Genomic DNA, 12,883 nt, shown 5'->3' on the forward strand with positions numbered 1-12,883 from the left:
CCCCCCAAGTGCTAAAAAAATAATATTTTTTGTGTGTTTGTGAATTGTGTGCGCAGTAGCCGCACGTGCATCAACAAAGTAGTGCCAAGCGTGCGCCTGTGTCATAAGTAAAGGGCCGGCTGGCTTGACCGTTAAAGGGCGCTGTAACCCCCAAAGTACACTCCAGTCCAAACCAAAAAAAAATATATTTTCTGTGTTTGTGAATTGTGTGCGCAGTAGCCGCACGTGCATCAACAAAGTAGTGCCAAGCGTGCGCCTGTGTCATAAGTAAAGGGCCGGCTGGCTTGACCGTTAAAGGGTGCTGTAACCCCCAAAGTACACTCCAGTCCAAACCAAAAAAATATATATTTTCTGTGTTTGTGAATTGTGTGCGCAGTAGCCGCACGTGCATCAACAAAGTAGTGCCAAGCGTGCGCCTGTTTCATAAGTAAAGGGCCGGCTGGCTTGACCGTTAAAGGGTGCTGTAACCCCCAAAGTACCTTCCAAACCAAATAACAAAATATTTTTTCTGTGTTTGTGAATTGTGTGCGCAGTAGCCGCACGTGCATCAACAAAGTAGTGCCAAGCGTGCGCCTGTGTCATAAGTAAAGGGCCGGCTGGCTTGACCGTTAAAGGGTGCTGTAACCCCCAAAGTACACTCCAGTCCAAACCAAAAAAAAAATTATTTTCTGTGTTTGTGAATTGTGTGCGCAGTAGCCGCACGTGCATCAACAAAGTAGTGCCAAGCGTGCGTCTGTGTCATAAGTAAAGGGCCGGCTGGCTTGACCGTTAAAGGGTGCTGTAACCCCCAAAGTACACTCCAAACCAAATAACAAAATATTTTTTCTGTGTTTGTGAATTGTGTGCGCAGTAGCCGCACGTGCATCAACAAAGTAGTGCCAAGCGTGCGCCTGTGTCATAAGTAAAGGGCCGGCTGGCTTGACCGTTAAAGGGTGCTGTAACCCCCAAAGTACACTCCAGTCCAAACCAAAAAAAAAATTATTTTCTGTGTTTGTGAATTGTGTGCGCAGTAGCCGCACGTGCATCAACAAAGTAGTGCCAAGCGTGCGCCTGTGTCATAAGTAAAGGGCCGGCTGGCTTGTCCGCTAAAGGGTGCTGTAACCCCCAAAGGGCACTCCAAACAAAATAAAAAAATATTTTCTGTGTTTGTGAATTGTGTGGGCTGTAGCTGCACGTGCATCAACAAAGGAGCAGCGCCAAGCGTGCGCCTGTGTCCCCTAAGTAAAGGGCCGGCTGGCTCATTTCTTAAAGGGTGGTGTAACTCACAAAGTGCACTAGTCTCCAACAAAAATAAAAAATTATTTTCTGTGTTTGTGTTTGTGTGCACCTTAGCCGCACATATATATCAATATAACATAAATGGAGGACCAAACTTTCTCTGATAAAAATAAAATAGGGGAAGATCAAGAACCACTTCCTCCTAGTGCTGAAGCTGCTGCCACTAGTCATGACATAGACGATAACATGCCATCAACGCCGTCTGCCAAGGCCGATGCCCAATGTTATAGTAGAGGGCACATACAATCCCAAATGTCAAAGTTCAGGAAAATTACCTTGAAAAAAACATTTAAATTATCTGAAGAGAAACGTAAACTTGCCAGTATGCCATTTACGACACGGAGTGGCAAGGAACGGCTAAGGTCTTTCCCTATGTTCATGACTAGTGGTTCAGCTTCACATGATGATGGAAGCCCTCCTCCCGCTAAAAAAATCAAACGAGTTAAGCTGGCAAAAGTACAGCGAAGAACTGTGCGTTCTAAGAAGATATCACAAATCCCCAAGGAGAGTCCAAGTGTGGTGGCGGTTGCGATGCCTGACCTTCCCAGCACTGGATGAGAAGAGATGGCTCTTTCCACCATTAGCACGCCCCCTGCAAGTGCTGAAAGGAGCACCCACAGTCCACTTGCTGATATGCAAATTGAAGATGTTACTGTTTAAGTACAACAGGATGAGGATACTGGTGTAGCTGGCACTGAGGAGGAAGTTGGCGAGGAGGATTCTGATGGTGATGTGGTTTGTTTAAATCAGGCTCCAGGGGAGACAGTTGTTGTCCGTGGGATGAAAAAGCCCATCACGGTCATGCCTGGGCAGAAGACCAAACATTCCACCTCTTTGGTCTGGCAATATTTCTATCCAAATCCGGACAACAACTGTCTTGCCATATGTACCATATGTAAAGGTGAAATAAGTAGGGGTAGGGACGTTAACCACCTAGGAACATCTTCCCTTATACGGCACCTGCAGCGCGTTCATAAAAAGTTACTGTCAAGTTCAGAAACTTTGGCTAAGACCGTACGCAGTCCAGGGACACCTAAATCCCTTTTTCCTGTTTTATCCATGGAATCGGTGGATATGGAGGATGAGGACGACATCTTGCCTTCGTAGAGCCAGTTTGTGCAGAGACACATTAATTGCCAGCTTGTTTTGTGGGGGCCCAAACGAACCAATCATTTCAGCCACAGTCATGTGGCAGACCCTGGCACTGAAATGATTGGTTTGTTAAAGTGTGCATGTCCTATTTATACAACATAAGGGTGGGTGGGAGGGCCCAAGGACAATTCCATCTTGCACCTCTTTTTTTTCTTTGCATTATGTACTGTTTGGGGCCTAGTTTTTCAAACTGCCATCCTGTCTGCCACTGCAGTGTCACTCCTAGATGGGCCACGTGTTTGTGCCGCCCACTCGTGTCGCTTAGCATAGTCATCCAGCTACCTTGGTGCAATCTTTTGGCCATAAAAACAATATTGTGAGGTGTGAGGTGTTCAGAATAGACTGGAAATGAGTGGAAATGAAGGTTATTGAGGTTAATAATTGCATAGGAGCAGAAAAACCCACAAATTCTGTGATTTAAGCTGTTTTTATGCTTTTTTTAAAAAAAATACAGATCCAAAACACAAAACCCAGAACTCAAAACACGGAAGGGTGGTTTTGGCAAAACCAATCCAGATCCAAAACACGAAGAAAGATCCAGATCCAAAACCAAAACACAAAACACGAAAAGTGGCCGGTGCACACCCCTAACATATATATATACATATATATATACACACACATATGTATATATATATATATATACACATATATATATATATATATATATATAAATCTTGATTCAAATTGTAAAGCGCAACGGAATTTGCTGCGCTATATAAGAAACTGTTAATAAATAATAATAATACCGCCGCCGCTGCTCCTTCACACACAGTGATCACTATGTGTTCACTGTAGTTCCGGAGCCGCGGTGGGAGGGTGTCCCGCTGGCGGCCCGGATAGATAGCAGCAGCGACGGCTACAAGATATTAAAATTCCACTGGCTATTCCTCCTCCCCTCACACTTTACAGTTACTGTACTTTGAGAGGAGAGACTTAGACACTTTGAGAGGTCGCTGATGGGAACAGGGACGGGCACTTTGTGTCATTAGGCCTTACCCCTCACAAATGAATGAAGCAATTTGCGGGTCTACGGGAAGGAGGCGGGGCCAAATGACTCAAGTCTCATAGAACCACGTCTTGTCGCCCCCTCCCCATAGATCCGTGAATCGTGGCATTGCGCTGCAAGGGGGCTCCTGTAGCCAGTGTAGTCTCATTTACCATACCATTACTACTGACGTGCTTATCCACCGGCTACACTAGTAAAACGGTGAGTTGAAAGCTCATGTCAAATGCATTTCACATGCTTAATTATTAGCATGTTCACCCGTGTTTTGAACTTGCTGTAGGATTCTCCCATTGGCTAGCGTGACGTGTCCTGAAAACCGTAACACTGCCGCAAACTTAGTTACTGCAGTAATGGGTGTCATACTCATTTACATTTGTTTAGCTAGCATTACCAACACTAGCGAAAAGGCATCAGAAAGGCCAACGGCTATAAGGCCTTTGGGGTGTTCCCTGGTGTTGGCGATCCCCACAATAAGTAGAAGTGCGTTCTACTTATTCTAGCGCTGTGGGAGTCTTGGAAACAAATGCACCTAAGCTGTCTCTACCTGCACTACCTCCGTCTATTGTACAGGAAGGCCTGGGGAACCGTATTTTGGAATAATTGCATACCATATTGAAATGTCTTAGGAATAGGGCCCAAATCTAAACACAGAATGCATTTATGAATCATATACACCTTATACACACAGCCTGAAGGTAATTTTATACAATATTTTCAATAATTTTATGGGTCAAACAAAGTTTGTGTACATGCATGAAATTAATTTGTTTCATATACACCTTATACACACAGCCTATAGCTCATTTTATACTTTATTTGTAGTAATTTGTGCCTTAACAAAGTTTGTGTACATTGAACCATGAAAAATCAAAAGTTTCACTATCTCAGTCATGCTAAAAATATTCCGTATTTCAGAATATTTGGATATGGGAGACTCAACCTGTATATAAATATTTTTCACATGAGGGGTATCGGGTTAATGTAAAGCTGCTAGATCCGCCAGCAAGCTTCAATGCCAATGGTATCACTTACATTTTTGGCCGTACTGGGCATGCGTTGTGACACTTATGTTATTCGCAATTTTAAGGGTTAAAGCAAGTAGTAAACTAATGTAAGAACGTAAGAAACGCTTTGCTAGGAATGTAAGTGGCTGCTGCAGGTGATATAATAGGTTTCCATGGTTACCAGTCTTCGCACCCCCTGCACGTGTCTCTCTATGCTAGTAAAACGCATGCAGCCCGGTACTTGTTATCTCCCGCTCTTAGCGCGCACTGTATAGCGTGCAGCTGTTTCCTGCTACTATGGCTGTTAGAGGGGAGAGATAATGTTCTGAATACTTATGTTATGAAGAGCAGGCACGGATTGATGTATCTGCTTTCTGAGCCAAGTGTGTAGTGTTCTGAAACCTTAAACATTAAAAGCTGTTGAAGCCGTAGATAAATAATATAATTAAGGGTTTGCTCTGCCCAAATCTATTTAAGTTTGTGTAAGGCGATTATTGGAATGTAAATAGAAATGCCTGCTATTCACCCACTTTCTGTGGCTTTTAGGTGGTATAGTTGTCACGCTGGTACTTATCACCCAAAAAATAGAAGTCAGCTGTGGGTTTATGGCTCCGACTCTCTGCACAGCACCAGAGGCCTCGGCACTCGAGACTTTTACCTGATTCATGAATGCCCCTTTGTGTCTAATAAATAAGAAAATACACCCCAAATGCTTTTCTGTACGCTGTTAACTCTGAAGTTTGTTTTGTATCTTGAGTTTTAAAATTCAAAAGTAAAGCATTGTACTAGTGGCACAAAAGTGCTTTATAAAGAACATTATTAGGGGTGCGTTCTAGGTTTCGGAAGGTAGTCCTCCTCGGGGTCCACAGCATATTTGCCAACTCTCCCTCATTCTCAGGGAGACTCCCTGAAATAGCAGCAATCTCCCTGAAGAGTCCAGCAATCTCCCTCATTTCCCCTTACACCCATTATGACACTGTTATATAAAAGAAAGAACAGAGGTATATACATTCAAATGGGATCATTAGTATAATTTCCCTGCATTGGTTATAAGGCACAATGATCCCTATGGTTACATGTATTTTCTGAGAAGTATCAGTGTGTTTTCATCAACAAGTAGATCTTACTAACTGCTTTGGGGCTCATTTACATGTGGATGTAAATCAATTTTATGACACGCCTCTCAAATGTAGCAGTACACGCCCACTTTACCGTATGCTCATAGGTGCTGCTATCACAATCTCCCTGACATGCTTTTTCAAAAGTAGGCAAGTATGGTCCACAGCATGTGTTCACTATTACATGCCATTTGTATAATTGGCATTGAGGCTCCTGGATGATGGTATCTTATGTGTTCTATAATTACTGCATGCTCGTGGGGGGCAAAAGGTGAGGTTTTCCATATCTGCCAATGGGGAAACAGTCGGGAAGCCGGCGGACGCAATGCCTACTGCCGGCTACCCGACTGCTTAATCCCGGCAAGGGTTAAATGACAAGCGTTGAAATCTCGACGCCTATCATTTTACCTACACCGGGAGAACGGTGCCCGGCATCCCGATCGAAGGGATGCCAGGCACGGACAGCCGCAGGGTGGGGGAGGGTTAGGTTTTGGGCTCCTGGGGAGGACAGGGTTAGACACACCCCCGGGAGGTTAGGGTCAGGCTAGCGGAAGGGGGGGTTAGTGTTAGGCACCCCCGGGGGGAGGTTAGGGTTAGGCACCCCCCGCGGGACTTAGGTTTAGGCGGCGAGGAAGGGGGGGGGGTTAGGTTTAGGCACTTAGAGGGGGGAGGTTAGGGTTAGGGGGTAGAATAGGTTAGTTTATACTTACCTTCCGACGTTCAGGATTTCCACTTGTGTCGGGCTGACGCTGCCGGGATTTGAACCAAGCGGTCGGCGGTAAATCATGCTGAATCCCTGCCAATGGTGTTAGCAGACACATGACAAGGTCATTAATTTTTTTAAATTCCATTTCAAACTTTCTATTAATTTTAGCTTTTATTCCAGCCAGCAAGGGAATAATTTGGGTGCTCCCGGAATATATCCAGTAGTCTTTGGGATAACGGGACAAAATTGGTTGAGCAACACCATCTCAGGTGTAAAGGTGCCCATACATGGTGCGATAAAGCAGCCGGTCCGACGGATTGGTACGATTTGGCCCGCTCTATTGTAACCATGTATGGGCATGATATCGGACAGAACGCGCACCCGTGGAGTTGTACATCGCACCCCCAGATCTTACTGCAGGTTCAATCGGTCTGGGGATGCGATGTGCGATTCCATGCAGCGCTATGCGGGTGGGGGAGGAGGGAGCCGGCATATTGGGCGGTCGGCCACCCGATCGCACCGTGTGTGGGGACCGCCCGATATGTCGGACGTGGGATCCCCCATCACGTCGCAAGGTGCATAACGCACTGTGTATGGCCAGCTTAAGAGTTATGGGAGCTGAGTAAACAACTGGATCTCTTTTCAAAGGCTGCTCGGTTTAGGGCAGGCCACAGAAAATGTGTGAGAGGATGGACGCACCCCCTCCAACATTTGTATGTGGTATCGGATGGGAACATTGTCTGCAGTGCAACCAGAACCTGCTACTTTCTATGGACTAGTGTTACCAACATTTCTACAAGATTTGAGTAGAGATGCCTGGCTGTAATTTTGGCTTGTACGGATCCTTATCTGGACAGTATGGAACCTTTTTAAAGGATTTATCCATCTAAGAAATGCCTAAGAGCTGCTGCTAGGAGCCAGTGGGGGATATGTCCATTTTATGGTCTGTGGTAAGGTTGGAATCTCCCAGGACTACTAGGTAGCTTCTGCTTTATTAAGTAAATTGTGCATGAGCAGGATCCATATGGTGTTAGTGTAATGGGACACCATGCTCACTAGGATTTTATTTACAGTTCCTAGTGGAATGAGAAACCATCTGGCCTTGATGGAAATAATCTCATTTGGGGTGAAGTGGGAGGTTCTTCTGAAGAGGAGGACTACTCCGTTATACTTACAGGACCCACAAGCCGTAAACAGACAAGGGTAGCATTAGCCCGAGAAGGAATCTTACATAAAGTACTTAGGGGGAGGACAAGTGGAGCTGTTGCCCACAGCAACCAGATGCTAGCACTCATTCTGTAGAATGTCTAGATAAATGAAAGCTATCATCTGTTAGGGCAACACCCCTGCTTAGTCTCTTTAGAAAGTTTTATAAATCTTCTCCCAATGGTGCGTACACACGTAGCGATTAAAAGGACGATTTGAACCATAGTGTTATCGTTACAATTATCTTTCAAATCGTTCTTTTAAACGGTCCCTACCAACTTACCATCGATCAGCGATGCGCGGCCATGTATGGACGATAGCGACATTGTCCATCGGCCGTGCATGCCCGTCAACTTGCTCGATTTTGAGCAAGTTACTATAGGGACCCGCGATCGACGATCGCTATAGTCGACGGCAAGTTGGTGGTGCGCTGGATGATCGATATTGATCATCCAGCATACCAGGGAGGGTGCATAACGATCTGCCAGCGATATCGTATATTGACCTGTACCTGTGAGAACTAAATGACGGTGGTTTCACGTATTACAATAAAGTATCATAGAAAATTTGTTTTTTTTTTGTCCTAATATTATTGACTATATAATGCTCAATTGTGCACCTGTCTCCACAATTACACTTAGTTATTTATAGACTATTTGTTTTACATTACAGTAATTACACTGGGTCAGGGAACTTTCATTTTCTCATGTGTCTGAGGTCTGAAATTCTCTTGATTCTGCGTCGCATCGTGCAGCGACCGCTTCAATGTCTCTCGCCATAGTTGTGTCTGTGGCTATTGCTGGTATCAACCCGTCCCCTGGGGTACAGCTGTGCGTCTAATTACTGTACAAGGCCCTTCTCCTGGGGTACAGCTGTGTGTCTTACTGTACAAGGCCCTTCTCCTGGGGTACAGCCGTGCGTCTTACTGTGCAAGGCCCTTTTCCTGGGGTACAGCCGTGCGTCTTACTGTGCAAGGCCCTTCTCCTGGGGTACAGCCGTGCGTCTTACTGTGCAAGGCCCTTCTCCTGGGGTACAGCCGTGCGTCTTACTGTGCAAGGCCCTTTTCCTGGGGTACAGCCATGTGTCTTACTGTGCAAGGACTGAGACGCTCACTTTGAGCTACAGATATAATATATGTAGGTGCACCTTTAGTTGCCACCATCGAAACTTGCACCAGCTCCATGCAAATAAGTGCAATTGAGTCTCTGAATCCGTATACTAAGAGGCATATTCAATCAGGGATGAGAATAGCATAAATCCAGCACCTGCTGGGTTTTTCCTGCAGGTGCGGGATTTTTGCTATTCAATTAGGTGCAGGGTTTTTGATTTCTTTATTTTTTGAGCGCCGGGAGGTTGTTTGTTGTTTTTTTTTGCACACCCCCAAAGCACGACCAATTTTTCCTAAAATCCATAATTTTAGGAAAAAATGGTCGGGAAATCCCGACGCTGGCATCCCGACAGGGTTAGGATACTAACAGCTGTCAGTCCGTATCCTAACCACCTCCCTAACCCTATCCCTAGCCCTCCCTCCCCGGTGACTAAACCTAACCTCCCCCTCCCTACACCCTAAACCTAACCCTTCCCCCTAGTGCCTAACTCTCCCCCTAACCCCGCTACTTACCTTCGGGATTCCGCTGGTTGGGATGACGATGCCGGGATTCTGACAGGTGTCGGGATTCTGGTGCTGGCATTCTAAGCGTCGGAATCCCTGCGGTCGGGATATTGACCACATCAGATAACTAGAATCTCATTGGTTGCTATTGGCAACATCTCCACTTCTAAAAACCTGCACATTAGTAAAAATACCACTGTGTAACGCATGCACCGTAAGAGTTATGAGGGATTTTGCGCATGCGCAGCAGCAGAAAATCTCGCAGCTCCTTGAACATCGCCATCGTTTGCAACTTAGAATCAGGCCCACAGTCTGCATTTCTAGTCTGTAACTTGTGATGATCAAAATCTTCATTGTACGCTGGTGGTGCTACAGTATATAAACCAGGAATACAGATACACAAACGGTGTTGATACAATATGCTTAGGGCAGCAATCAGCACCCTCAGACCTGCAGAGGATGGGGCAATGCCATCCTTGGCTGCAATCTCTAGCAACCAGTCCTGTTTTTGATGAGCACACTAGACCAGAGGTTCTCAAACTCTGGGCCTGATTCAGAGCCGCTCGTAAGCGGCCGCTCGTTCGCTCCGAGCGATGTTTGCCCAACTGCGCATGCGTACGGATCGTTATACGCATGCGCGAACCAGTCAGTGCGGTCGATATTCATGTGCTCGCAAAATAGCGAATGCCTGATAATTTCAGTTACAGGAGTAAGCGTATGTGGGTGGTAACGGGGGAAGGTGCTTGAAAACGGGGAGTGGAGATCCGAACACAGGCGTGCTTAAAGGTCAAAACGGGCGTTTTATGGGTGTGCATAATTAAAACAGCAGCGGCATTGACCACGTCACTGGGTTATTTTATAGCCAGAACTGCTCACAAAATTGCCGTGAATAGCGAGCAGTTCATACCCTGGTCGATGTACTCGATTAATCTAATAAATAGCGTACATGCTGTAGGATGCGAGCGGCCAGGGGGCGTATTTCTTCAAAAAACGACCGCAAGTTTTGTTCGCTCGTTCAGACCTAGAGGCGTGAGCAGATCGCAAAGAGCGAACGGTTCATTTGAATAGCCACCCCTATTTTCTGGACGAGCGAGAGCTAATTGCGTCCGGCTCTGAATCAGGCCCTCTGTACTGAGGACCCCACGCAGTTCACGTTTTGCAGGTTACCTAACAGGTGCACAGGTGTAGTCATTACTCACTGACACATTTTAAAAGATCCACAGGTGGAGATAATTATTTCACCTGTGATTTTGTCAGGAGACCTGGAAAACATGCACTGTTTGGAGTCCTGAGGACCGAGTTTGAAAACCTGTGCACTAGACTGATAAATGCTGCTCATCAAACAGGAGGCTGCTACCAGCAGAAAAGAGTGCGTAGTGTACACAGGCTTAGCGATCATTTGTTTACACTGAGTTGATCCTAAACTGGCAAAAGCATATTTTATACCTCCCTGCACTCTGGAGAAACAGAGGATGTTTGTCACTGCACCAACTGGGACATAAACGCGGGCTTATGGAATATATATGAGTAGTAGGAATGCTAAGTAGTCTTTTATGTGTTTTCCTTGTATTTTATTGATCTGATATATTATATTTAATACATTTTGTCTTGAGTAGGAGACACTTTTAGAGTATTGTTATAATTTTATAAGTGGACACAGCGCGGGTTTTTATCTCTTTTCTGGTTTTAGTTTTAAGAACATTTCCTCCGTTTAATTCAACCAGCGACTTTAGGGCCTGATTCAGCCAGGAACGCACGGATGCAGACGCGCGCAATGGGTTGATGGTTTTGCTCTGCGTATGCATCGCAGTGTGCGTGCGCGAACCAGCCAGTGCAGTGGAATATGCGTACGCAGGGAGTCCGCAGCCCCAGGGACAAGTAATTGACAGGAAGTGCCGTTTGTGGGTGGTGATAGGGGGAGTGGTCCGGCAAACGCAGGCGTTCCTGTGCGTTTGGACGGCGTCTCAGGGGCGTGCATAATAAAACCTTTGCGCCGGTGGATGCAGCCTGAGGTCTAGTTGCACACAGGAAGTCTCGCTATGTCTGCGGGAGGGTCAGGTCTACATCTATTGTGTGTATGGGTCCGATGGTTACCGATGTCTCTGCTGTCTTGCCAGGTATAGAGGGTTCAGGTAAAGGGAAGTGGGTGGTATTATGTAGTGCTGGGCGTCTGCTTATTCTGCTGCGATTGCCGTGCGTATGCATTCATTAGCATATTCTGGCAGCGGCCGATTGCGTGCGTCTCCATCCGTGCGTTCCTTGCTGAATCAGGCCCTTAGTTCAGCTTATATAGTGTGGACACTGCGCCAGGTATATTGTTTGGTTTATGTGATTATTGCTGCTATGTGATTGTGTGTTACGGGTTATGGCTCTTCACGTAACGTTATTAAATGATCCCCACTTGTCTCCATGTAATTAACGCCGCTCCCTTTGTGTCTCGCCAGGTGCCATGGCTGTGTCTATCCCGCGGCTGGACCTGGTGATCTCCTTTGTGGGCGCCGTGTGCAGCAGTTCCTTAGCGCTCATCGTGCCGCCATTAGTAGAAATTATCACTTTCTACAAAGAAAATATCACCCCCCTGACCATGGCGAAGGATATTTCCATAGCACTGATTGGATTTGTGGGGTTTGTGATGGGGACCTACGTATCGGTGGAAGAGATTATTTATCCAACTCATTTACAGACGACAAACGTCACAGGGAATCCTTTCACGGAGCTCAACAGCACTTACCTGGGAGCCCCCTGAGGATTACTGCGTTGCGGAGCAATTCACTATCAAGAGGACCCACAGCAGACTATGACGTTGACTCAACACTCGTATATTTATGAAAAGCAATATAATAGATGATGTATTTTTCTACATTATTATAATTGTTATTTTTGCTGTATTATGTAAAGAGGAAACCTCATAGCCGGCTCATGTAAACTGTAAGTCTTTGTATCCCTAGCGTGCCTGGAAGTGCAGGTTACTTATTAAAAGCTACATGTTTTGCATTATTGTTTTACAGGCTGTGTGAGAGGCTCCCAAACGCTACCATTGCAGTCCACGTTTTAAGGATATCTATGCTTGAGCACAGGTGACTTAATTAGTACCTCAGTCAATTTAAGTCAGCCATCTGGACTCCAGCATATGGATATCCTTAAAACCTTGACTGTAATGTATAGATTAGGGTATGCAACATATCACACTCCAGTTCCTGTAGAACTACAAGTCCCAGCACACCTTGCTAATCTCAGCTGTCGTGGAACAAACATCACCAGCATGACCTCCCAGCCTGTGTTTTACAGACTATATCAGAGGTAGGCTACTTTTTATATGCAGTTCTAGTAGTACTACAATTCCCAGAATGCCCTCCTAGGCTCAGTTTTATAGACAGTTAAGCTACATATATCTCTCCAGCTCCAGCAGTACTACAAATCCCAGCATACTTTGCAGCCTCTGTTACATAATATATCATAGGTAGGCTACATGTGTCTCTCCAGCTGTAGTGCTACTACAATTCCCAGAATGCCTTCCCATCCATAAATATAAAAAATGTGCACCCTCTTTGTAATCCACTACAGCAGGAGCCCTCAACAAGCAGAACATGCAACAGTTCTATGGATTTTAATTAAAAGATCTTTTAACAAATAATCCTCTTATTCAGTCTTTCCACAAAAATAGCAATACTACTATTTTCATGTATTGAACGAAATTATCCAACATGGACGCTCATATTACTGAATGATCTCTTTCAATACTTTATTTGCAAAATGCATCTAAGTTGCGATGTGACTGGGACGCACTAGGTGACTGTG

General features: G+C 45.5%; 1 protein-coding gene across 1 annotated transcript in view; it reads left to right on the forward strand.

The window, feature by feature from the left end:
- The window catches only part of SLC36A4 (solute carrier family 36 member 4), a 249,841-nt gene extending 237,762 nt beyond the window's left edge, over positions 1-12,079 (forward strand). The window contains exon 11 of the mRNA XM_088455708.1: positions 11,530-12,079. Within this exon, the coding sequence (XP_088311834.1) occupies positions 11,530-11,831 (302 nt within the window). The 3' untranslated portion in view covers positions 11,832-12,079. The remainder of the gene's footprint in view (positions 1-11,529) is intronic.
- The last annotated feature ends 804 nt before the right edge of the window (positions 12,080-12,883 follow it).

Source organism: Taudactylus pleione, unplaced genomic scaffold (assembly GCF_031769625.1).
Source record: "Taudactylus pleione unplaced genomic scaffold, aTauple2 ptg000667l, whole genome shotgun sequence".
Lineage (NCBI taxonomy): Eukaryota > Metazoa > Chordata > Amphibia > Anura > Myobatrachidae > Taudactylus > Taudactylus pleione.